Raw genomic sequence first — 27,916 nt, 5'->3', positions numbered from 1 at the left:
CATTTTTCACAGAACTAGAACAAATAATCCTCAAATATGTATGGAACTATGAAAGACACTGAATAGTTAAAAAAATATTGGTAAAGAAAAAACAAATAACAAAGAAAGAAAAAAAAAACAAAAAACAAATCATAATTCCACATTTCAAGTTATATTACAAAGCTATGTAATCAGAACAGCATGGTACTGATGCAGAAACAAATAAGAAGATCGACAGAACATGATAAAAAGCCCAGAAACAAACACATGATTATATGGTCAATGAATCTTTGACAAAGCAGGAAAGAATATCCAATGGGAAAAGGACAGTTTCTTCAACAGAGGGTATTGGGAAAATTGGACAGCTACATGCAAAAGAATGAAACTGGACGCCTTTCTTATGCCCCCCCCAATCCTAAATGAATTAAAGACCTAAATATGAGACCTAAAACTGAAAATCCTAGAAGAGAGCACAGGCAATAATTTCTCTGACATCAGCAGTAGCAACATTTTTCTAGATATGTCTCCCGAGGTAAAGGAAATAAAAGCAGAAAAATAAACTATTGAGGCTGTATCAAAACAAAAGGTTTCTGCACAGCAAAGGAAACCATCAATAAAGCTAAAAAACAACCCATTGAATGGAAGAAGATATTTGCAGGTGACATATCTGATAAAGCATTATTATCTATTATCCAAAATATATAATTAATATAATCCACACCAACCCCCCCCAAATAATCCAATTAAAAAGGACAGAAGACATGAACAGATGTTTCTTCAATGAAGACATAGAGATGGTCAGCAGGCACATGAAAAGGTAAATTCCTAGAATCATACAACTTCCTAAAACTGAATCAGGAAGAAATAGAAAATATGAACAGACCAGCAATGAAATTCAATCAGTAATCAAAAAACCCCCCAAAATCAAAGTTCAGGATTACATGGCTCCAATGATTTATATCAAACATTTGATGAAGAGTTAATATAATTTCTTCTCAAATTATTATTCTCAAACTATTCCAAAAAATAGAAGAGGAAGACAAACGTCCAAATTCATATGAGTCCAGCATTACCCTGATACCAAAACCAAACAAAGACACTACAAAGACACTACAAAAAAAAAAAAAAGAAAGAAAGAAATAAAGAAAGAAAACTACAGTCCAATTTCTCTGATGAATATAGAAGCAAAAATCCTCAAAAACATATTAGCAAACCAAATCCAACAATATATTTAAAAAATCATTCACCAAAATCAAATGGAATTTATTCCTGGGATGCAAAAGTGGTTTAATATTTGCATATCAATGTAATATAACACATTAATAAGATGAATAATTTAAAAAGGTATAATCATCTCAAGAGATGCACAGAAACATTTGACAAGATACAACATTCATTCATGAAAAAACTCTTGACAAAGTAGATTTAGGAGTACATATATCAAGTTAATAAAGGCCATGAATGAAAAACCCAGAGCCAATATCATACTCCATAGTGAAAAAATGAAAGCTTTTCCTTTAAAAATCAGGAGTAAGACAAACGTGTCCACTCTTACCACTTTTATTCAACACAGTACTGGAAGTCCTAGCTGCAGCAATCAGACAAGAAAAAGAAATAAAAGGCATCAAAATTGGTAGCGAAGAAAAAATTTTCATTATTTTCAGATGACATGATACTATATATAGAAAGCCCTAGAGACTCCACAAAAAAACTGTAAGAAATGGTAAATGAATTCAGTAAAGTTTCAGGATATAAAATCAATATACAGAAATCGGGTGCATTTCTATACACTAATAATAAAGTAGCAAAAATAGAAATTAAGAGAACAATCTCATTTATAATTGTACCCCCAAAATAAAACACTAGGGATAAATTTATCCATGGAGATGAAAGACCTATACTCTATAAAGTTTAAGACAGTGAGAGAAATTGAAGATGACACATATTTAAAGATATTCCATGTTCATATTGTTAAAATGTCCATACTCAAAGCAATCTTTAAATTTAATGCAAATCCTATCTAAATACCAATAGCATTTTTAACAGAACTATAACAAATAATACTAAAATTTGTATAGAACCACAAGAGACCTGAAATAGTAAAGGATCTTAAGAAGAATAAAGCTGGAAGTATCACAATTCCAGAGTTTATGATATATAAAAAAACTACAGTAATCAACATAATATAGTCTTGGCACACAGACACATAGATCAATGGAACTGGATAGAGAGCCCCCAAATAAACACACATTTATGGTCAATTTATGAAAAAGGATGAAAGAATACACAACAGGGAAAAGACAGTCTCTTCAGGAAATGGTGATGGAAAAACTGGACAATTACATGCAAAAGAATGAAATTGGACCACTTTCTTAGACTGTTAAGAAAATAACATCAAAATGAATTAAAGACCTAAATGTGAGACTTGAAAACATAAAACTCCTCAAATAAAACATTGGCAGTAATCTCGTGAACATCAGCCTCAGCAACATATTTATGGATATGTCTACTGAGACAAGGGAAACAAAAGCAAAAAATAAACTATCGAGACTACACCAAAATAAAAAGCTTTTTTACAATGAAGGAAACCATCTACAAAACAAAAAGTTAACAAACTGAATGGGAGAAGATATTTGCAAATGACATATCTGACAAGGGGTTAATATCCAAAATATATGAGGAGCTTATAAACCTAACACCTAAAGAACATAAAAATCCAATTAAAAAATGGGCAAGGATCTAAGTAGTCATTTTTCCAAAGAAGATATACAGATGGCTAACAGACACATGACATCACTGATCATCAGAGAAATGCAAATCAAAAGCACAATGAGGTACCACCTTACACTAGTGACAATGGTTAGCATCAAAAAGACAAGAAATAACAAGTGTTGACAAGATGTGGAGAAAAGGGAACCCCTGTGAACTTGGTTTGTCTTTGTAGGAATATAAATTGAGGCAACCACTGTGGAAAACAGTATGGGGGTTCCCCAAAAAATCAAAATGATCAGTAATTCCACTATTGCATATTTATGCCCTGAAAATTAAAAACACTACTTTGAAAAGATATATGTACTCCCATGTTTATTGTAGATTTACTTACAATAGGTGAGATATGAAAACAATACAAACATCCACTGATAAAAGAATAGATAAAGATGATGTGGTACATATATTTGGTGGAATAATCATGAAAAATGAATGATGTCTTGTCATTTTTGACATGGATGTTCCTAGAGGACATTAGGCTAAGTATGGTAAGTCAGACAGAGAAAGACAAATACCATATGATTTTATTTATACATCATATCTAAACAAAACAAAGCCAACAGAAAGACTCAAATGCACAAAACAAAATGGTGGTTGCCAGAGGGGAGGGGGGGGATAGGCAAAATAAAGGTTATTAAGAAGTACAAATTTCCAGTTATAAAATAAGTCACAGAAATGAAAGCATACCATGGAGAATATAATCAATAATATTGTAATAAGATTTTATGGTGGTAGATGGTGAGTACACTTATTGTTCTGAGCACTGAATAATATACTGAATTGTTGAACTGAATGTTGTATACCTGAAACTAATATAAGACTGTATGTTAATTATACATACATATATATGTACACACATACATACCTACAATTTGTGCTTTGGAGTTTTATGAAGTCTTTCTTATCCTGCACTAGAATGGTATTCTCCTATACTACCATCATTTTTACTACTTATACTCACCTCTTTCATTCTTTTGAGTTTACACTATATATAGTGTTAGGCAAGAATCCAGTTCTTTTTTCCCTTATCTCCATATGATGAGATTCCATATAATTTTCTTAACACTCTATACTAAACTGTTGTTCCTTTCCCTAATAATATGTGCACAATTTCTGGTGTAAAAAATTCCTGGTTTTGTACTTGTTTAATGAGATTTGTTCTTATGTGAACCATTAGCTCAGGTAGATTCCGTTAGTTTTTGTATGTATATAGTCATATCATCATATAAATTATAAACGTTTTTTCTTTTCCTTTCTAATACTTATTCTATTTCTTCAAATATTACATTATATAACAGTATTAATAGGATAATCATATTTCTGAATTATATTTCTTAAACATCATCTGTTAACTTTAAATGTTAGCCATAAATATTTTTTAATGCAACTTTAACCAAATTAAAAAAGAAATTATGTTCCATCCTAGTTTTCTGAGTTTCTTTTTTAATCATAAGGAGGCATCAAATTTCAACATATGTTTTTTACACTTATGTTGAATAAATATATATTTTTCTTTTAGTTAAGTACTAAAGTGAATTATAATATCTATCAATATAAATATTGATAGATTTTTCTAATGTTGAACCATCCTTGCATTTCCAGCGTAAAAATTCTTGGTCCACTTATATTTTAAATATGTCATTTGATAGTTTATTTTGAAAATGTTTCATCAGTGTTTATGAAACACTATGGATTTATTACTTTCTTTGCATTCATTGTCATAATCCATTTTTAGAATCAAGAGTGTCCTAGTTTCACTGATATAATATACTCTTTAGTTCTTTTAGAATTTTTATTTTTGTTTTCAAAAACTTTCATTTGTGACTTTTAATTTTACTTTGTTAGAAAAACTGAAATACACATTGATGTAAACAAAGGTCTAATAATGTTTTAGGCTTTGAATTTTCATGTTTCTTCATCAATACATTAGTCAATACACCTCTCATTTTGAGGAATTTCTTTTTATAAGAATTTATGTATCACTTACGAAGCTGGTATTTAAGAAGAAATTTCATATTCATAAGCTTTCCCCTACACATTTTACAACAAACTTTAAAAGAGAATTAAATTTTAAATATGTCTGTATTTACTTAGATTCAGTGCTAACACAGTAATCTCGAGAGGTAGTGAAAAAGTACTTTATGTGCAGAATGAACACCATTCCCTAAACTAATGCTACTGATTGCAAAAGAAAGCCCACAGCTTTAAAAAAATAATAATAATAATCACCATCATCATCATCATCAAAAAACTGAAGTCAGGGATACTTTCTAGCCAGTACCTTAATAATCACTATTTAAATAATATCTCAAAAGTTGAAGAATTGAATTTGTAAAGAATTTGTAATTTTCAAAATCGTATCTTATTTTTAACTTTCCTTTTATTACTGAGTTATTTAGAATTAGCTAGAGCAAAAACAAAAGCAAAAGAACAAAACTAGATAACTAAAGCAACTGCTTTGGCTAAACTAATTGGAGAAGTACACACCTGTGGCTCAAGGTTAGACTTTTCAAAATTTGATACCTTAAAGTTCATGTAAGTTGCCAGTTTAAAATACTCTTGGAGAGTATTTTCTGTCCCAAGAACTTTTCAGAAGATAACTTGGTCAAGTTTTAAATAAATAGCAGGATACTTATCACATGTTACATACGTACAAACAGATGTTCTTGTATGGAATTTCCATTAAATAAGTATTTGCTGATTTCTGCTACTCCATATGATACATAGTGTTATGTGCTGTAAATTCAATACTAAATAAGAGAGTTTTGTTCTTGTTAAGCTCAGCGTGTACTATGGGAGTTAGACAAGTAAAAGGACATTTTAACACACGTGGGGAAAAAAGGGCATGCTTTTGATCACATGGTACTAAATGGCTTACAATGAAGTTTACATTATTTCTAGTAAAACTGGGAAAGAAGAGGAAATAAGGGCCTGCTGCTGTTCTTTAAGACCACAGACTGGAAGTTGAAACATAGTTTCTACCACAGAAATATTCATTGCGTATTACTTGTAAAAGTGCAATGTTAAAATTGATATGTATGTTGTGGTACATTTACATGATAGGTAGCTGTAAAAACAAACAAAAACCAAAAAATGAACAAACAAAAAAAAACCAAGAAACTGTTCCTAAACATATCAGCATGGATAATTCTCAGAAAGTAGTACTGAACTTTAAAAACTGCGGAATTCCTACCAAATAACATTTAGGCAACCTGGCTCTGAAGTTAGCACCTGTAACTATACAATTGTTCTGCCTATTCATACAATGTAGTACATGAGAGACTGGTTGAGATATAGATGGTACCACAAATAGATAATAGACATGTATATTAACTGTACACAAAATGAATCAGAAAGCTAACATCAAATTCGTAACAGAGATTGCCTGAGAAGCAAGAGGCAGGGTAATTTGATTTGGGAAGGAAACAAAGAAACTCTAGGCATATATATATATATATATATATATATATATATATATATATATATATATAATTTTTTCTCATCAATTTATAATAGGATTATGTTCCAATGAACCCATCATAAATTGAAAATGCTGTAAGTCAAAAATGTACTTGATAAACCCAACCAACCATACATCTTATCTTAGCCTAGCCTATCTTAAATACACTCAAAATACTTACATTAGCCTCCAGTGAGGCTAAAGCATCTAATACAAAGACTATTTTATAATAAAGAATTGAAGGTCTCAAGAAATTTATCGAATAATGTCCTGGAAGTGAAAAACAGAATGGTTGTGTGGGTACAGAACAGCTGAATCGGATGTTTACCCTTTTGATCCTGGGGGTGAAGTTGCTATGGCTTCTTCTCACTGCCTAGCATCATGGGAAAGGATGATACCACAGATCAGTAGTTCACAAAAAGATCAAAATTCAAAATTTCAAGTACGGTTTCTCCTGAATGCCTATCACTTTCACATCATTGTAAAGTCAAGAAATCATAAGGTGAACCGTCCAAGTTGGAGACCATCTGTATGTGATTTTCCATAAATAGGTAGGTACGTAGTAGGTGGTAGGTAGGCAGGCAGGCAGGCAAGCAGGTGGCTGTTCATTCAGCACTATTATATAGGAGGCACTAATGTAAGTCTAAACTCACTGCAGGAAACAAATGATAGTTTGTTAAAATAAAATATAAACAGTTCAATCAGACTTGACAAGTATTTTTTTCAGACTTGAGAATTTTTGGCCTACCCTTTCCTAGAAGAACATCTATATAAAAAGACAATCTATGGAGGGCATGCATTGCATGGAGCACTGGGTGTGATGCATAAACAATGAATTTGGGACACTAAAAAGAAATGAAATAAAATAAAATGGAAAAATAAAAAGACAATCTGTTTTTTAGTTTGAAGTTTGCTTTAGGAGCAGAGAATAGAAAGGGAAATTAACTTAATGATCTTAATAGTCATATTATCAAGCAAGAAAACGTCCAGTTTATTAAAGTCCACAGAAGGAGGCACTCTATTTGTGGGATGGGTAGAACAGACTCTTTAAAACTCCAAACCTCAAATTTAAACAGAAAAACATTCACCTGAGTATATTAAAATTGAGAATGTCTTTTAAGTGTACACTGTGACAAAGATAAAGATCACAGTTTGTGAAAAATCTTTGCAATGTCAAAAGCTGACAAAGGACTAAGAAACTCCAGAATATTAACCAAGAAAAAATTCTATTTTTAAAAATAGGCGCAAGATATAAACAGGTAATTTATTAAAAACAATCACTCAAAAAACTAATATAGTTATGAGAGGATTCTTAAACTCATTATTAATTAAAGAAATATAATTAGAACATTGGGTGAGTTTATAGATTATCTCATGTGTCTTTACGCAGGAGATCAATCACCTATGTCCACACGGCCACATTGGAGTTCTTAGTTCTGCTAAACTCAAGGACAAACAGAGCTAGGTGACTCAGCCAAGGTGAAGGCTGTTCCTTGAGTGTGCAGCTACTTTGACTTTTCTGTTAAACCTATTTTCCATTTGTATTCCAAGCACTGCTTTTACATGATTCTTCAAAAACCCCTTTGGAGAAAGTATGCTTCCACATTTAAATAATCAGAATTATACTGTGTCTAACAGCCCTGAAATTCTTGGTTTTTTAGTTTCCGGCATTACTTCATCTAAAGAGAACTCAGATAAAAGAGAAGTCGCATGAATATTAAAAATACATCTTGACGAAGAAACTAGGACATGAAGAGACTCAGTAGTGCATCCAAGGCTACAAAAATAATAATCAGGAAAGCCAGGATTTGAAATCAAGGGTTCTGACATCAGAGACCATGTTCTTGATCACAGATTTTGAAGTAGAGTCATTGGAAGAGACTCTAAATTGCTAACATAGTGCTCTTTTTACAAATTTTGTTTTTTATTATTATTTTATCAACCCTACTCTTTGTCAGGCACAGCATTGAACACTGGGGCTACAAAGATGAAACTCACAGCTTAGTGGAGAAGACAGGCTAAGCAGCTATTATATTATTTTGTGCCCACTCAATTCAGCACGGTAAGTGCCCTCGTGAGAACATGTCAGGGTATTATGAGAACAGAGAGCAGGAACACCTAATTTAGCTAGGAAAGGCCCTAAAAACTTTCTGAAGAAACAGCCAGATGAGCTAGAGTTAGCCATCAAGGGGGTTGGGGAAAGTGAAACAAATCCAGACAAGTAAAGACAATGCAGACGAAGGCATCAAGGAGTTTAGTGCTTTGAATCATAGAATGCAAGGTGGAAATGAGGCTGAAATAAGAAAAGGATAATGGCAAACTGAATTTAATCCCATAAGCGAATGAGATTATAGAGTTAAAGATAGGCGAGTCACAAAAACCTGGATATATTTTTAAAAAGAGTTTGGGTAGCAGGTTAGAAACTGATTTGAAGGTCTGTTAGTCAAAATAAGCTAGGCTGTGCTGTGGTAACAAATAAATCTACAAATCTCAATGAGCTAATGCAATAATGGATTATTTCTTAAATATCCAAGGCTGGAGAGCCCTCTTCCACCTGGTAGCTATACCATCTAGAGTGTGTGTACTTCGACGTTACTGCAGCAGAGGAGAGAGGGCTGCAGGATGTTGTGGGATGTTTTCAAGCACTGAAACTGGATGTGGTGTTCATTGATTTCTTCCATATCTCATCTTCCAGGACCCTGCAGCATGACCCAGCACAGCTCAAGAGGCTTTGGGCAAGCACCTGAGTGTCTACTATAGAATAGAGCACTCCTTTCTCTTATGATAGACCAAATATACCTATAAATTGTTATTGTATTGTGTGAGAAGAATTACTGTTTGTTCATTTGTTCAACTCATTCAACAAAGGCTTTCTTGAGCACTTACTATGATCCAAGCATTCACATAAATATCAAGGGGTCCAACACGATTCCTGTGGGTAAACTCTTACTTAACTCTCCATTTCCACGACAATATGCGCAAAGGACAGAGTAACAGAGTTAATGGAGTGGAAGGTGTAATATGGGCCAGATCCTGCATCTTATAGGCAATCGTGAGGACTCTGAATTTGATTGAAAAGAAAAGACTTTAGAACATTCTGTGCAACAGAAGGATATGATCCTACTTACTTTTTAAAGGATCATTCTTGCTGCCCTACTGAGAATAGACAGAATGGTAGGGTGCAAGCAGTGATCTCTATTAAGAAACTATGTAGTAATCCAAATGAGAAATGGTGGTGGCTTGGATCAGGATGGAAGCATGGAGCTGGTGAAAAGTGGTCAGATTCTGGATGTACTGTGAAAATAAGGTATTTTGTTTGAAGATAAAGCCAACAGAATTACAGGACAATTTAGATACGTGGTGTGAGGAAAAAAGGTCTTGCACTCCCAAGAGAAGAACATTGCAGTCCACTGAGGGGAGATGAACCTTTATCATTAAAACTTTTCTGAGATGGTTTCAGAAGGGCTCTAGAGAGAATTAGTTTCCTAAATTATTCAGATCCAATAGATGCTTCCTTTAGAATTTTAAATGATAATGTTATTTATGGAAAGGTCTTTTTCTTAGATGGAAAGTTTAGCTCCAAATACTCCATTTTCCCATACTAACAGGATTTCTTATACAATCTGTATAGATCTCTCTACCTAAAAAGAAAACTAACTGGTTGGTGAACTATATAAATGTCTTTGTTTTTAAAGCTAAGTTGGCAAATATTAAGCTATGCTAGATTCATTTTGATGTGACACCTCATTTACTTTCTGTTAGGGACATGTTTGCTTTCTGGGACCTGCCCATATTTCTATATCTTTTATAAAAATAAAACTCTTCCTGCTATTTATTAATTAATAGTAGTAGGAGAGTAGAAAGACAGTAAATAAGTTGCACCATGTTGGTGATTTGGTTCATCTACTGAATTAGTAGAACAGCAGGTCATATTTTGAATTTTGATGAAGGCAGAGAATGGGGAAACATTTAGATGTACAGGACAAATAAATGCATGGATATAAAACAGGATGGCCAATTCATGAAAATAACAGACTTTAGAGCTCATGAGAGGGGACAGTGGATTTGGAGTTATAAGGAATAAGAAATTGAGGCCAACAAGGTTTGATTAAGATTGATTACGATGTTATGTATTGAAAACATACCTGCTATAACAGTAAGTTTCAATTTTACCTTTTAGTTAAAATAAAGACAGTGAGAATACCTGGGTGGCTCAGTTCATTAAGCAACTGCCTCCAGCTCAGGTCATGATCCTGGAGTCCCAGGATTGAGTCCCACACAGGACACCCCACACAGGATGCCCCGTTCAGTGGGGCATCTGCTTCTTCCTCTGATCCTCCCTCCTCTCATGCTCTTTCTCTCACCCTCTCTCTCAAATAAATAAAATCTTTAAAAAATAAAAAAATAATAAAAAAATAAAGACAATGAGGTTGAAAATGTAAAAGAACTGAAGAGCCTTACAGGAGGAAGTTTGTAGAAAACGGATGAAGGGAAGCCATTAGAAAGCCACCCAATGGAAAAGCACAGTTGAGAGACAATCTGATCATTAGAAATCCAAGAGAACTAAGTTTCTAAACTACAGCACATCTAGCAGGAATAATAAGTTAAAGCTATGGACAATTACATGGTTATACATTGCTTGCTTATAAAATGATAAACTCCATTTAAGTTTTTTCTCCTACTAAACTTAGGAAGTCAGAAAGTTTTAATACCCAGCTTGAAACCTAGCTTAAAAGACACACACATGCTTTCATCCACTGTATACTATCTAGATTCAGCCCCACTCAAGTAACCAAGAAGTTCCAGAGGCAATTGTGAAGTTTTCAATATCAAATGGAGTGACTGCTTTCTTCAGGAAAGTGGATAGGCAATAAATACATATTAAGAGGCCATCCCCAAACACTAGAAGTGTTTGAAGTGATAGCAATGCATAAATCATAGTGTGCATTAGAAAACGTCAATGTCGTAAACAACGTATCACATATAAAGAGGGAAGTAATGTTTACGAAATCACATAACCAACAAAGGATTCGTATTCAGAATCTATTTTAGAATTTGTTTACAACTTAATAAATAAAAGACAAGCCCACAGAAAAATCAGCAGAGGATTAATAGGCAATTCACAGAAAATAAAACTAAAGTGTTTATTGTGCATATGTGAAAATATGTTCAAATGAACTAATACAAGTATTTATCTCTGAAGGAAGAGGAGGGAGGAAAATTCCATTTGGAAAAGGCACAAAGGGGAAGGTTGCTTTGTGTGTAATATTTAATGCCTTCAGACAACAAAGAATAGAGCAAATATTACTAAATGCTAACATTTGGTGGTATTGGTGGCAATCATATATACGTTTGGCATGCTTTCTCTATTTTCTTTTGTATTTTTGAAATATTCTTTAATAATAAATTTACATGTATGATGATTTTACCATCCATTATATAAATATTTCCACATCTATCACTTTTACGAGGTAACATGACAAGGGAGGCAGTTATGACTTAGGGGAAGAACATAAGAGTCGAGCTGGAGTCCTAAATTCTAGTTTCAAATCTGCCACTTGACCACTGTGTGACCCTAAGCAAATCACTTAAATGTTCTGAAACTGATTCCTCATCTGAAAAACTTAAAAAACAAAACAAAAAGAAAACCAGTATCTGCCTCTACTACATAAAGTTATTTTAAGCAGTGAATTATTTCATGTAAATGAAAATGATGTTCATATGTGAAGAAAAGATATTGGGACTTCTCAAAACCCACGGTTAATGTGAAATTAATTGAACATATTTTCCCATTTAGTGTCATTCTAAACTTATAGAAACATACATTAGAAGCAGAAAGGAAATATGTATCTTTTCTTACCGGGTCTATTAGCTGAGAATAGAGTTCATGGCAATTGTCAAAAATATATTTGTACGTAGAATCCAGGCACGCTCTAACACAGTCCTTCACCACCATGCTGGCCTTTGGGGGGCTTTGCAACTCCAGAACCTGACAGACAAATTTTTTCCTTAAGTTCAAAAATAGAAGACTGCAATCCAGTATAAACAACTTAACTTCAATAACTGTTTTTAATTGATTTTTCTATGTTCAGGAAAAATGTGGTCTGAGCAATGTTTTAAATGTGTAAATATTTACTTTAACTTCCTGATACAACTCAATGAAAATGATCAGAGTTGTAAATATTCAGCTAGAAACTCTTAGAGCAACTAATCATATTATCCATAGACCTAATATGCAATAATTCAATAATTATTTATCACCTACTCTATGCGTGACAATGGTTATATTGCAATGAACAAAAGAAATAAAAATCCCTTTCCTCATGGAGCTAAATTCTAGTAGATAACAAAATTAATCAATAAAATATATGATGCACACTGAAAAGAAAAATAAAGCAGAGAAGAGGGGATGGAAAGTGTTTTAGTGGAATAGCATTAAACAGAGGATACAATATTAGGTGAGTTCAGAGAAGTAAAAGGGTGGGACTAGGAGGAACATCTGTATCTAGACCATTTTTACAAACCTTAGCTTTGAGTAAGGTGGGAAGCAATTTGACTGTTTCAGCAGAAGAGCAAAATGACCTAACTGAACTATCTTTGAAAAGGTTCCCTTAGGCTGCCTAAGGTGGGCTATGGAAAAAGTAGAGAGACCAATAATGAGGACAGCACAATAATTCAGTCAATATAGTACTTGCACTATGGTGTTAAGCTCGGGGAAATCATGTTTAGAATAAATCATGTTCTGGTTAATTTGGGAAGGAAGAACTAAGAGGATCTGCTGACAGACTGGACGATTGGTGTGAGAAGGAGAGCCGTTGGGACCCCATGGTTTCGGTCTAAGAAACTGACAATGGAGGCGGCTCAACTTAGTTGGGCAAAGCCATGCACAGGAAATCAGGAACTCGGTTTCAGACAAGTTAAGAATGAACAGGTTGTTATGCACAGAAGTAGACTTCAAGTGGACATTTGGGTATATTAGTCTAGACTCATGAAGATGTCTGGGGCTGGAGATACAAATTTAGAAATTATTAGCTTAAAGAAGAATTTAAAGAAACAGGACCAGAAGTCTAACAACAACAACAACAAAAAAATCCTGGATAATTCTAGTCATTGGGCAAATGAGAAAGAACGAAGCAGTGGAAACTGGGAAAAAGCAGCCAATGAGATAGGAGGAAAACTAAGCAAGAATAAAAATCTAGGGAAGAAAGGGTTTCCTGGAGGAAAGACTGATGACATATATTGACACTGAACATTGTAGAATAAGGATTGATAACTGACCACTAGATTTGACAATGGTCCTTAGTAATTTTGACAAGATCATTTTTGGTGAAATGATGGAGTAGAAGTCTGATTGGAGTAAGTTCAAAAATTAGGGTGATTTTGAAGATTTATATTGTTAAAATTTCAGTTCTCTCCAGATTAATCTGTAGTTTAATCCAATCCCAAACGACATCCCAACAAGAACTGATACCAACTAAGCAATTCTGAAAAAGAAGAAAAAAGGTGTAGGACTCACAGTATCTGACTTTAAAACTGCTGTTAGGCTACAGTAATCATGACAGTATGGTAATGGTGAAAGTGTAGAAGACTGAACAGTATAGAGCCCAGAAACAGATTCAAGCAAAATGAACAATTGACTTTTTATAATGATGCAAAGGCAATCCAATGCATAAAGGATAATACTTTAAATAAATGGTGTTAGAATGATTGAACATGTGGTATGCAAAAAAAGGACACCATACCTTATATCATATTTAAGAAAAAAAACTCTCAAAACACAAGACTAAACATACAGGATAAAATAAAACTTTTAGAAGACACAGTGAAATCTCTTGACTACTTTAATTTAGCCACTATTTATACTACTTATAAATAAAAAAACTGATGAAGTAAACTTCATCAAAATTAAACACTTTTTGCTGTACAAAAGGTACTGTTAGAGAATGAAAAGACAAAGCAGGCAGGAAGACAATTCTAGCAAATAAAATACCTAAAAAAGTCTTGTATCCAGACTATATAAAGGACTCTTTTTTTGAAGTTTTTTAAAAATTATTTTTCGTAATCTCTAAAACGTGGGGCTTGAACTCATGACACCGAGATCAAGAGTGTCATGCTCTTCCAACTGAGCCAGCTGGGGGCCCCAAAGAACTCTTAATACTCAAAACCAAAACAAACAGAAACAAACCAAAGAAACCCAAACAGAACATGAATAGAAATGAGCAAACTACTTCAACAGATTGTTCATAAATGAAATTCAGATGGCAAACCAGCCCAAGAAAGGATGATCAACATTATTAATAGAGAAATAAAATTAAGACAGTAAGATACAACTTCACTAACAGAATAGCTAAAAAAATAGTAATAATAATTACAACCATGGAAAATACCAAGAGCTTCACCAGAAGATGTAGAGCAACTGGAATTTCCATGCGTTGCTGCTAGGAATGCAAAACTGTACAAATGCTTTGAAAAAACAATTTGTCATTTCTCGTAAAGTTAATCATACATGGATGAGATGACCCGGGAACCTTGCTTCAATGCAAGTGAAAGCTTCTGTTTACACTAGTAATATCTACATAAATATTTTTAAGTCTTATTTATAACCCAAACTAGGAACAACTCAAATGCCTGTAGTGTATACATAACCAAGGATTTCTACTCAGCAATCAAAAGGAATAAACAGCTGCTACACTCAACAAGACGGATGAAAAGCCAGTGTGTCATGCTGTGTAGCAGAGAATTTTATTTACACGATGTTTTGGAAAAGGCAGAACTGTAGGGAGACAACAGATCAGTGGTCACCAAGCCCTGGGAGAGGGGTTGAGTCTAAAGGAACAGCCTGAGGGAATTCCAGGGGACTATGGGACTGTTTTATACGTTGACTGGAGCGGAGGTTACACACCCCCACCAAAACTCATAGATCCGTACAACGAAGGAAGGAATTTTACTGTCTGTAATGAGAGAAGAAAATGGGAGGTTGAAATTTGCTCAAAAGATACTGGGAGATTAGAAACTGGGAAGACAACAAAGAGGATGATTTTGAGGCATTTAGGTATTACAGGAAAAGAGGAATTAGGGTAGAGCAGCTGGAGAAGGAAGTGGAGTCAATCACTGGAGAGAGCGGCGAGGACTGCTGCACCAAGGCTTTAGTGCTCGAGAGGGGATGAAATCGACTGCACAGGTGGAAGAGATGGCCTTTCCTAGGAGAACAGACAGCTAATCAATAGTAATAAAAAAAGAAGGAAGAGTAGATGGACACGGATGCAGGTGTATAGAGAGATGGGGTGGGTGGGAGGAGCATGTGCTCTGAGCTTGAGGAAGCTCTCCAGACTTTTCTCCTGTTTTTTTGCAGGGAAATAGGAAGCAAGGTCCTCAGCTGGTAGTGAAGATGGTAGAGGAGGTGCTGTCAGTTCGAGACTTTGTTTCCAAACAGAAGGCTAGTGACCGAGGAATGGCAGATACGGAGCACACGTTAGGCATCCCCTACCCTCACTCCTATTTCCCCAAGGCCACAGTGTTGATGGCGGGCATCACCTGTCAATAAAGTAACACTTCCCTCTGAGCCTGGTTGGAGGCTTACCATCATTCTCTACTCCCTGTTCCGGCAGCGTCTGCCAGGAGGTCAGAATGGATATAAATTCTAGTTACCCCAGTCACCCAATTTAACTGTGATTTTAAGCCAAATGAATTTTATCTGAACTTTAAACCATCTAAGTGACTGCTGATAGAGCATGGTTTTGTTTTCTGTCTCTCCTATTACACAGTACCATTTTTAGTGCTTCTAGCAAAAACAGTCATGGGCAGCTGAAAACTGTATTTTTTTTCCCCCCTGTACAGGAGTTTTCTGAATAAACATCATAAAAGAGCAAAACTTTTTTAGCGCATAGCCTGACAAGTAGTTTTAGGAAACACTTTCCATGAATTGTCCTGCTAGCCAAATTATGATGGCAAAGAATTTGCTGTTAGAGCAGAGGAGATGGACCTAAAAAGAAACGCCTGCACAGTTGGGTAGATGAGAGTCACACTAATGATTTAAGCAATCAAATCTATTCCTATATAGACATTTCCAGGGCTGAAAACAAGAGTTGCCACAACTGGGGCAAACTTAAAAGAATCAGCTACTCTCTTGGGATGAAAAAGTCAGCAAGACATCTGAGTTAAAAGTAAAATAAGAAGTCAACTCAAAAAAGTCAACTCATTTCCGTTTAGCATTCTCAGGGATTTTTTTTTTTTTTTTTTTTTTTTTTACTAAGTGCCATCTTTATTAAGATGGATTTAATTTAAAACTACATTTGAGGGGCGCCTGGGTGGCTCAGTGGGTTAAAGCCTCTGCCTTCGGCTCAGGTCATAATCCCAGCGTCCTTGGATCGAGCCCCACATCGGGCTCCCTGCTTGACGGGGAGACTGCTTCCCCCACTCTCTCTCTGCCTGCCTCTCTGCCTACTTGTGATCTCTGTCTGTCAAATAAATAAATAAATTAATTAATTAAAAAAAAAACCTACCTTTGAGCCAAATGTATCGGAATATTTAGGTATTTAGGATAATCCCTTTTTAACACACCTTAGACTGGAGGATTCACTTAGCACTGTAAAGTCATCACAGCATAATCGCTGGGGTTGAACGGTAGTGATCAAGAGATGCACCAAAACCAGACTTCAATGGGCAATGAATGCAGTATGCCACACCAGATAGTGACAAATAAAATAAGGTACCTTCATCCTAAAAAAGGTGATACTTGTCAGCAGATCAACAGTTGATTTCAGGTCTTGCAGCCGTTCAGCATTGCTGGCAGGAAAGTTTTCCTGGTTCATTAAGAAATAGAAAATGGGTAAATCATCAGCCTTAAGAGCTTGTGATGGGAAAATGAACTAAAACCAACTTTCTGGGGAAGAAATGGGAAGCGAACTGTGTAAAAATTCTAAAAAATCCCTATATTATTCTGAAAATATTCTATCATAAAACATAAAGAGTAAACATATTGGAAATATTATCTTCTTAGTCTTAGAAAGCCACATCCTTCTATTTATTTCCACAGTGCGATAAAAATATACAAAATAGTATCATTCATGCAGTGTTATCATTAATCTTGTTCATATCATAGTTTTATATTCATATAAGAGTTTTGCTACTAGAAGTGGAAAGGACAGCATGTAGTTGGAAATATTTTTTTTTTTTAGTTGGAAATATTTTTTATAATTTTCTGAAGACAGGCAATTTTTTCCAAAAATACCTTGGGAATTTTACAGGTGCTACATTTACCTTGCGTCATAAAGAAACTTTTAAAGCTAAAAGAAAAATCAGACCACACGGCAGTGTCTTTTCTGGAAGTACTATGGGATTCAACAAGTTGATTAAGGCGATTTGGTGGAGATGTGATATAAAAATAAAAATGTTCAGAGCTTTGATGTAGAGGGAAGGGAGAATTATGAAAATGTTTGATCTAAAGAACAATTTTCACATTGAGAAATTTCTCATTTTAACATGCTTTCAGATTGGCTTTTTAAAGAGCGATCAGAGGGTGCCTGGGTAACTCAGTAGATTAAGCAACTGACTGCCTTTGGCTCAGGTCATGATCCTGGAGTCCCGGGATCGAGTCCCTCATCAGGCTTCCTGCGACCTTCTCCCTGACTCTTGCTCTTTCTCTCTCTCATTCTCTCTCTCTCAAATTAAAAAAAAAAAAAAACTTTCAAAAATAAATAAATAATAAATAAATAAATAGCAATCAGAAAAACCACAGGTAATTTTTAGATATTCATGAACTCACACAGAGTTACAGGGTCCAAATGATGACAAATGAGGTGGCCTCCAGGCCCTTTTGGCCCCCAAATACCTTTTTATAATTGCCTGCATAGCAGTTGTCTTCTACTAGTATTGGCCCCAGTTCCAACAGGAAGGGTGAATTTGACAAAATGCAGTTTTAAAATTTCCAGAAATATTCAATTAAGATACCCATCCATCATGAACTAAAACATGAATGCAGAAGGTCTACATTGTGCAGATATGGAATTATGTTTGAAATACATGATTAAATAAAGAATACAACAGTTATTACTACAGTTTTTTTTCTGTAAATTAAATTGATAACTCAGTGTTTTATAACTAAGTTTTTTTTATAACATCATATGTATATTTACACACACATACATGAATATATTTTTCATGTGTGTATTTGTGTGTGTTTCACCTGGAGGTGAAATGCAGAACAGTTGGCAAGAACTCTGGACAGCTTCAAAAGAGCACATTGTACTGATCTAGGGAGAGTAAATTAAGCAATGAGTCTAAGAGGCATCTTAAAAGTTGGGGAAATAGTAGCAGGGTATCTTCATTAACAAGGGGTGAGCTTTTAGGATGAGGACTTTGCCACATGTCTGCCTCGTGGATTAGCTGCCCCTCAATCTGATAGCTATTATAATAATTATAAAAGTAAAATTACATACACATGTTACTATTGTAGGCTTATGTGGGGCAAGGTCCCTGAACAAGAGACACCAGCTTGCTTACTTAGGGGCTTAGCTGTCCAGTGTGACAGAACCTGAGATCCCAACACCAGTATTTTTACATTTTCACTACACAGTGCATGATTTTTCACAGTACGACAAGAAAGCATCTCAGCCAAACATGACATTTTTACCTTCAGGCAGATAATTTTGTACGTACCCTATACTTTGACAGGTCAATCCTTAAAGAGTTATGCAATTGGTCCAGTAGTTTTATGAATTTTTCCCTCTGTACAAAGCAAACACAAAAGAGGAGAATGGAAATAAACGGTCATTCTAAATGCAGTCCTCACAACAACTCTTTGAGTTATTGTCCTCCTTCTATAGAAAGGAGGGTTCAAAGATGTCAATGATTATCTGAGTTGATAGCGCGGGTATGTGACATAACAATGCTTCAAATGCAGACCTTTTCACACCAAATCCAGGCTCTTGCCAATAAGCCACAGGGCCTCTCTGTGATGAATAAGAAAGTATCCAGAAAGTTGTGTACTTCAGAAAGAGTCCAGACAACTGAATTGCCACTGTACTAATTCACAACACTATGAGTCAGCAAGAAAAACACACTTCCTATCCCCACACAACACTCCAGAAAGAAATGATCATTTTTTAAATTTTTCCTAACTATTGAAGTGAGATAGCTATTGTTCTCAACAAGAACAATTTCAAAAGCATTTTCCTTTTGGTGACAAGTATAGACTTCATAATCTGAAAGTATCGATCACCTTTAAAGTATGTTTATGATTTAGTGTTTTTTAAAAAAGCACAAAATATCAAGCCAAAAAAATTACTGATGCTTCCCTCTGAGGCAGATGAACTGACCTCATCATAGCATGTGAAGATAAGAATAGGGAGTCTGCTTATAAGGATGAAGTTGTGTTGATTAAATAAAGTAAATAAGTTAGATAAGGTAAAAATATCAAAATCACACAAACTTTATAGGATAGACAATCCCCCATTCTGAGTCTTAGACATCATGAAAATAAATGGGAAAAAAAAAAAAAAAAAACATGGGAGTGTAAGTAAGTAACATTAAATGCCTCAGCCTACATTACTATTCTGTAAATAACAAATTGCACTGGAAGAAGTAGAAACTTTCCTAATACTTTCACGTATGAGGTGGATTTATGGGGTTATAACTTTTCCCTTGAAGTCACCGATTTTGATGAAGTGAGCTGAATATTAACAGGAGTTGATGAATCATTCTTAAGTTGAAACTCCAATTTTCTGAATAACTGCCTTAATCAGGTTTATCTATCAGGCAATAAAGCTTGATATCTCCTCTGTGTTAACCCCCTGTGGAGGCAATGAACGAGTCTAAGAAATGAACCTTGCCTTCAACTTGCTTGCCATCTTGTTAGGCAGAGAAGACTCTCCAGTAAAACTCTCCATGAAACATACAGATGAGTCGAAGGTCTTAGATATTTCTTTCCCACTCTTCATCATACCTTACCAGGGGAAGAGGTGAACTATACTGTCCTTTTATTAACCCCCATCCCGCAACCACCTGGATCAGTAGCTCTCAATCAAAATAGAAAAATGGAAGAGCTGTGACCATCACCAGGTTAGGCCACAGCAAAATTAATCATTCAATGATTGTAAAAGTTAACGTGTTCATGTCATGCCTTGGGATGCTTTATCTGACCTCTGTGGGTGGTACAAATCATCAGGACAGGTGACATGACTCTAGTCATCCGTGCTAATGCCCAAATCATTGTGCCTCCTACTTCCACTGGGACTGACTGTTCTGGTTGTCTGCTTGATATCCATTTTTTCATTCTTCCTTACTAAGAGAACCTCATGACATTATAAGTCATATGTGTCCATTATGAAACACCTACCTTCCCAGACCTCTTTTCCTCTAGCAATGGCCATGCGGTAGGATTTTGGCTAATGAGATACATAGAGTTTATTAAACAGGATGGACTCAGCTAGCATGTTGCCAATGAACTATTATTTTAAAAGATTCTAGAAGATGTGGCAAACACTATCATATTGGTGTCTGCTATATAATTCTTTATCGGGCTTTTCTCTATCTGCCGTGGGTTTCTTTCCTTCCCCCACATGAAACTCAGACTAGACACAAGAAGGCAAAACCGTTGTGGGACCGCCAGATGAAAAGTTAAACGAGAGATTAGGCCTGGTAGAGCAGGAAGCTGAGAACCCTCCATCCTCCCCTTAGCCCTGTCTGCCCACCCTTCCAAAAAATGACAATCCTGAGCCGCTACACTAGCCCTGAATTCCTTACTACCTTTGAACTTGGGTTCCGTGGGGGAAAAAATCTTATTAAGTCTGTTTAGTTCAGTTTGTTTCATGCGGCCAAACAGAACGGTGACTGATACAGATCACACATGTGGTCTTACCCAAGTCTTCCGTGCCCAGCTGGAAATTTTACATTCAAGGAACACAGAAATGCGGAGAAAACTGCCAGGCTTGTCGTCTCTAAATCCCAGACAACATCAGATGATGGGAAATTAAAAGTATGCTCCTGATTGAATTTTCATAGAGCTTCTTTAAACAGCAGGACAGCTTGAAATTTAATTTTATTTATCATTTTTCGATTTAAGTAGAGATTGCCTTTGCAAGAACTGAGGAGGCCTATTTCCTGCATGGTGTGACTGGAGGAATAACAAAAGACTGGGTGATTAAGAAATGATTCTCCCGAGGGGCATGCCCACAACATCTAAAACCATCCTGTCGTCCTGTTTTTCCTGCCGGGGAAGGTCTACACAGGCCTGGGATTTGGTAGTGACCACATTAATCAAAACACTGCTATCAGTTATCAAAAACTTATGATTCGTTAGTTGATAAGAATAACTTTAGGGATGCCTGGGCGGCTTACTCAGTTAAGCATGTGCCTTTGGCCCAGGTCATAATCCTGGGATCCTGAGATCGAGTCCCACATCAGGCTCCTTGCTCAGGGGGCAGTCTGCTGCTCCCCGCCTGTGCTCTCTACCTCTGTCTCTTGTTTTCAAATAAATAAAATGAATTTAAAAATCTTTAAAAAAGTAAAAATAAAAATAACTCTAGGCCAGGGGTCAAAAAACTGTCTGGAAAGAGCCAGGTAGTAAATGTTTTCAGCTTTGTTGCCTGTCGCAACTGTTAAACTCTGCCACTGTAACATAGTAGCTCCCAGAGACCATATATAAACTAAGGGGCATGGTTGGTCTCCCATAAAGTTGTGTTTCTTGGACAGTGAAATTTGAACTTCATGTAAATCTCATGTGTTGTAAAATGATAGTCTTCTTTTGATATTTTTTAACCCTTTAAAATGTGGAAATTATTCTTATCTCCATATGAAACCAGCTGGTGGGCTGATTTTGGCCCAAGAGGACAGGAGGGATTTTGAGTAGGGGGGAAGGCACTGTTACCCCACAAGTGCATTCAAATCAGCACGAAATGTCAACATGTTGCCCTGGGATCCTGGGAACTGTAGAAGGGAAAGTCTTCATAAGGAAGGTGTGCAAACACCTCTGCATTAACCTCAGCTTCTCTCTTCCATTTCTTTGTTTCTCAGTATCTCAGTCCAGAAGCAGGGGTGGATTTCACTTGAAACTGATGCTGCTTCAGTGTTGGGGGCCCTCACTGACTTCAGCTTCCCTGAGAAGAACCCTAGCTAGGTGTTCACATGATCTCAGGTTTCCATAAACTTTGGAAAAAATAGGATAAGAAGTATTCTGACGTGGACCAGCTAATTGGAAGAACTTTTTTTTTTTTTTCCAGATCATATCAAAAGCAGTAATTCTTTAAGAAGAACGTGAAATAAGTCAAGCAGAGAGAGTCAAGTATCATATGGTTTCACTTATTTGTGGAGCATAACAAATAACATGGAGGACATGGGGAGATGGAGAGGAGAAGGGAGTTGAGGGAAATTGGAAGGGGAGGTGAACCATGAGAGACTATGGACTCTGAAAAACAACCTGAGGGTTTTGAAGGGGCGGGGGGTGGGAGGTTGGGGGAACCAAGTGGTGGGTATTAGGGAGGGCATGGATTGCATGGAGCACTGGGTGTGGTGAAAAAACAATGAATACTGTTATGCTGAAAAGAAATAAAAAGAAATAAATTAAAAAAAGAGAAGAAGAACAGGACATTTCAAATAGAAATTATACATAACCTATTTTGATATTTTTTGATACTTTAGTTAGTCATGGAAACATATGGAAAATAGGCTTATATTTCTTACTGATTTGAGATTAATACTGCTATCAACAGATACCATAAAATTATAAAATGTCACTACATGATGGCATCAGTGACAGACTAATAAATGTGATCGATTCAAAGAGTATTTAAGGAGTCACTTCATAGGCACTGGGAAAGCCCTGAGACGGTGCTCTTCACGGACCCAGAAAGCCCCAACCTCTCCCTTAGTCTGACTACACTTTAGACAGGTTTCTTCCTGACTCTAGGCCCTGAGCTCTGTCTCTCTCTCTTTTTTAGAGCATTCTCTCTAAAAAACTTACAATTGTAAATTCTTTCTCTGCTCCTTTGAAATGTAAATCTTTTCAAAATCCTCTAGCTAAGGGATAGTATCTGCAACTCCCAGCCTCTGTGGGGAGGGTAGGAGACTAATTTTGGTGGGTACCAAGTAGCCAACACAAACAGCCTCATCACAGAAAAAGACACTTGCACACCCAAGAATAAGTTAATGAGCTGGACACATGCCACTGATCAAATTTCCAGGTATTTTTTTCTCCAGCTTATTCCAGCTCTTAAAAACTCTATCTTTTGTTTTAGTATAGCTAAGTTCAGAGGGAGCCCTAGCCTCTTCCACTAGGGCAATAAATAGCCTCAGATTATTTTCATTGCCTGTTTAACTCTCTCAGGCACAATTTTTGCTTTGATATCACATATGAAAGAAACATAATAAATGTTTTCCCAAACTTGATGGAAGTCAATAAAATGTGCATCGTTATATCAATGAATTTTGAAGTTAATAGAAACTTTCCTAAAACATCAAATAAAAATGTTTGATCAACTAAAAAAAAAAAAGTTTGATCAACTCTTGTAAAGACTGCATTATCTTTTTTTCAATAAAAAATTATATTGCAGGATTTTCATTATATGAAGAAGTGATCAAAGAATTTGCCCTCGAAAACTCTAGAAAAAATTTTAAAGAGATGTATCAGGAAGTTAATGAAAATATCATGTTGTTTTTCTGGAATTTGTAATGTTTGTGGTATCCCACTATAGTAACTTAAAATTCATCGGGATTCATTTTTTATTAGAAACGAATAATTTTATTTTATTACTTTTCTATTGACAATGTGTATTCTTCTGAAAAAGAGTCTCATCAAATTACATAAGGTTTAGGCAGCACAAAACTTAGATCCACCTTTGCGCACATCAGCCCTATCACTAATTTCCATCTTGTCCTCCTATATTCAATACCGGAGCTGGTTTAATCATTCCTCCTCTCTTCAGTGTGACTTTCTGGAGTTCTGAGACTGGAAAACTCAGCACCATATTTGCCAAACTCCTTTGCAAGTGTACGCAATTATGTTAGTTTCTGCCTTCTAGACGCATGTGCACTCTACATTTGTAAAGTAGACAGGAGGAGATGGAGGCCCACCTCCTGCTTCTTGGTTTACTTCTGCTGCTAAGTCAAGTCCTAGAGACATGCATTTCCCAGTCTCTAGTCACTAGGTTTGTGGTTTCAAAAAGATAGCTGCATTAACAGAAGCCACCTTTTGATTCCTCACCTTCCTGACTTTAAGTAAGATCACAACTTCTCTTGCAAATCACTTGCACTGTGATATTTTGAGGATTATTATACGAGAATCTTCCGCTAGGACTTCCTATGATATTATAAGCATCCAATCCCCTGTGCCAAATCTCTTTCTACTTAAAATTCCTAGGATGGTTTCTATTACTACACCTGAACTGTGTCTGATACACGTTCTCTCTCTCCCCTCTACAACATCTCTTCTACAGAGTTAAATTTCTAAATCAAAGGTTCTATCAGATTACACCCTAAGCTTCAAGAATAATGTCCAAATATCTCAGTAGGCTTAAGAGGCCCTCAACAATCTATTATCAACCCAGTTGTACAGCTTCTTCTCCTACTACCATTTTTTATTCTATTTGCTCTACTCAGTAGGCAGGCTACCTTCCACACACACTGAATTTATTTTGTATCTTTACTCTTGATGTTACTCAAATGTCTTTCCAGACCTAAGTAGTTTCCCTACTACTTCTTGGAGCTTGGGAAATACTACTCATCCCTAAAAGCCCTGTTCCTTTTGTCAAACTTTCATGAGCCCCTGAAAAGAATCAGTCACTCGTTCCTCTTAAATCTCAAAGCAAATTTGTTAATATAACCTCCTTTGACACTAATCATATTTTGGGAGTGACTTATGGTTGTCACTACATACGGTGATGCAACTACTCCATTAATTTCAGAGATTAGAAGTCACCTTTTATTTTTCAGTCCCTTTATTACCTGCTGTAGTGCCTTACATGAGGTATCACATGAATACATATCAAATGAACAAGTGGACAAATAGAAGAACAGATGTAATGGCAAAGAAATATTTATTAGCATTTGCTTATTTATTTTTGCCCAACACTGGCTGGGTCAAAGAGGATATATATGTTAGAAAAAATGAACCAGATAAATACCAATTTTACTAATAATTCATTATTTGTATTTTAAGATAACTCACTAAATAAATTTTCTAAAGACTTTTCTTTAAAGTTGAGATATTGAACCCCAACTCATGGGGTTTTCTTCCTTTCCAACCCTTGATCTACCCATGGTGTTTTCCACACCCACAGGGATGTTTTATCCAAAATATTTCTTTAATCTTCCTGACTCCAAGCTTTACAATCAATGGTGTGCTATTAAATCATCTCTTCAAAAGAAAAATGCCTTGATTTTTAACATTTGCCAATTTCCATGATGTTAGTATTCTCAGTACTTCTGGTTTCAAGGACTGTTATGTTCAGCAACTAGCTTGCAGTATTCCTGAAAATTCAGCGGTCATGGCCTGTGAGCAGGTTTAACTAAATTATAATGGTCTTATACTCAATTTTCAACAATCTACTTCCAGAGCTACATCTTGGACCCAAGACTGTCCCTTTGAAATTTTAACTGAAATGTATTATGTTCCTACATAAATGTTTTGTCTCTGTCTCTCATGGTGCAACTTCTCAAACCCAGACCCCATGGTGAAATCTATGTACTCATTCACTCACCCTTCCATTGCCTCTTTTCTACAAAATTTCCATCTGGAGTCAATCTAATCTTCTGCTGTGTCTGTTACATGAGCAACAGAATGCTGCAAAATTCTGAGAAAATCTCACAGCACATGCATTGTTGTGACAATGTGATTTATGCTTCTCAACATCAAATGAGACCTTCAACTTTTCTAGGAATTCCTCTGACATGGCCCTGAAGCATTCCCCTTTCTATTCCCTCTGATAACTTATCTAAACCCCTCATAACCTCCTTCCCCTCCTGCATCTGTATCAGAGCCCCTGTCTTATAGGTGAGCATTTCCTGTTCCTGCAGACAACCACAGAGAAAATTACATTAATGGGGTATGAAAACCCAACTTTTCACTCCAGTATCAAAAGGGCACAGTTGTCTACAAGGATACTTAGATTATTCCTGAAATTTCAGAAAGGAACTTGTCCTTTCTCATTCCAAAGAATGTCCCTCCTTTTGTCCTCTCAACTACCTACTCTTCTTTCTCTTCTGCAATGTCACCGCATCACAAGTTCTCCATCTGATAAATCTGCAACTTCACTGTCACAACTTGTTCCTTTCCTGATAACCTATAAACACGTTTCAATTTACCCTATTAAATTAAAAAAAAAAAATCCTTACCCAACCAGCCAGTAAAAATAAAATCTTTTTCATGACAAAATCTTCCCTTGACCAATCTTTCCCTTTTCATTCCAGTTCATTAACAAAACAGTCTGTTTCCTCTGTCATATTCACCCTTTCATTCAAGTTTATTATAAAATTAATATAAATATAGGTAAGTTTTACAATGCCAATATAAAGATGACTACAAAGCAAAACAACAAAATATTAACTGTCATCCCACCAGGTGGCTGTATCACTGGCATTTTGGCACATTTCCTTCCAGTCTTATTTCTAAACCAGTTGTGTGTGTTGTTTCCAACGTTGGAATTAGATTGTTTACAGAATTAATTTTGTTTTCATTTATCATATCATGGACAGTGCTCAATTTTATGAACTTTTCTTTAAAAACATGATTTTTGGTGATTTTAGTGAATAAATGAACCTAATTTGCATAACTATTCATCAATGCCATTCACGGAAGAACACAAAGAAATTAGGCTTCAATGTCAACTGCTTCACTAGATAATTACCTCCTATTTCCCAAATTTAAAGGGGTCATTTCTTTCCCCATCTTACTTGAAGTTTTTACAACAATTGACAGTCTTATACAGATTCCTTTTCTCAAAATAGTTTCCCCTTGCCTGTCATAATATGACATTGTTTATTATCATTTTCATCCAATTTTTCTAATCATTTTCCTCAACGAAGTTTTCTTGTTCCTCTTCTTCACATCCAAGTCTTGAACATTTTTTATCCAAAACATGACTAGAAAGAACGATTGCACGCATGTCTGAAATGTCTGAATTGTAACAGTGATGGTTTTCTTTTCTTAAATATGTGTTTGTTTACAATCCTCATAAGTAAGAAAGTTGGGGCGCCTGGGTGGCTCAGTGGGTTAAAGCCTCTGCCTTTGGCTCAGGTCATGGTCCCAGGGTCCTGGGATCAAGACCCCGCATCGGGCTCTCTGCTCAGCAGGGAGCCTGCTTCCCCCTCTCTCTCTGCCTGCCTCTCTGCCTACTTATGATCTCTGTCTGTCAAATAAATAAATAAAATCTTAAAAAAATATATAAAGGCATTATCCTATTTAAAAAAAAAAGAAAAGCTTTTTCCACTGGCTTATTACTTAGATACTCAAAATGTCTGGGTTATACCTTTGAGAAGGATGAAGAAGGACCAATATAATGGTGTTCTTAAATCAGAAGAAACAGATCAGATTCAGAATTCAGGTAAACAAGAACCTTTGGCCATAAATTGGAGGTGGGAGACATTATACTTAGATATCTCTGACGGAGCAAGTGGCATTATTTTCAATAGGCAGAGAAAAATACACTCACATTTATATACCAAATCATCAGTTTATCAAAATGTAGCTTGAGGATAAAAAGTTTTTTGGTCCTCTTC

The 27,916-nt window shown here is 35.6% G+C and overlaps 1 protein-coding gene across 1 annotated transcript in view; it reads right to left on the bottom strand.

The window, feature by feature from the left end:
* UNC13C (unc-13 homolog C) overlaps positions 1 to 27,916 on the bottom strand; it is a gene marked incomplete at both ends in the record, with an annotated part of 558,183 nt that overhangs the window by 248,106 nt on the left and 282,161 nt on the right. The window contains 3 exons of the mRNA XM_080807399.1: positions 12,069 to 12,197; positions 16,921 to 17,010; positions 18,866 to 18,934. Of these exons, the coding sequence (XP_080663525.1) occupies positions 12,069 to 12,197; positions 16,921 to 17,010; positions 18,866 to 18,934 (288 nt within the window). The remainder of the gene's footprint in view (positions 1 to 12,068; positions 12,198 to 16,920; positions 17,011 to 18,865; positions 18,935 to 27,916) is intronic.

This window comes from Martes martes (genome assembly GCF_963455335.1).
Source record: "Martes martes genome assembly, chromosome: 7".
Classification (NCBI taxonomy): domain Eukaryota; kingdom Metazoa; phylum Chordata; class Mammalia; order Carnivora; family Mustelidae; genus Martes; species Martes martes.
The sequence above is the reverse complement of the archived record's forward strand: the minus strand, read 5'-3'. Positions and strand labels throughout refer to the sequence as shown.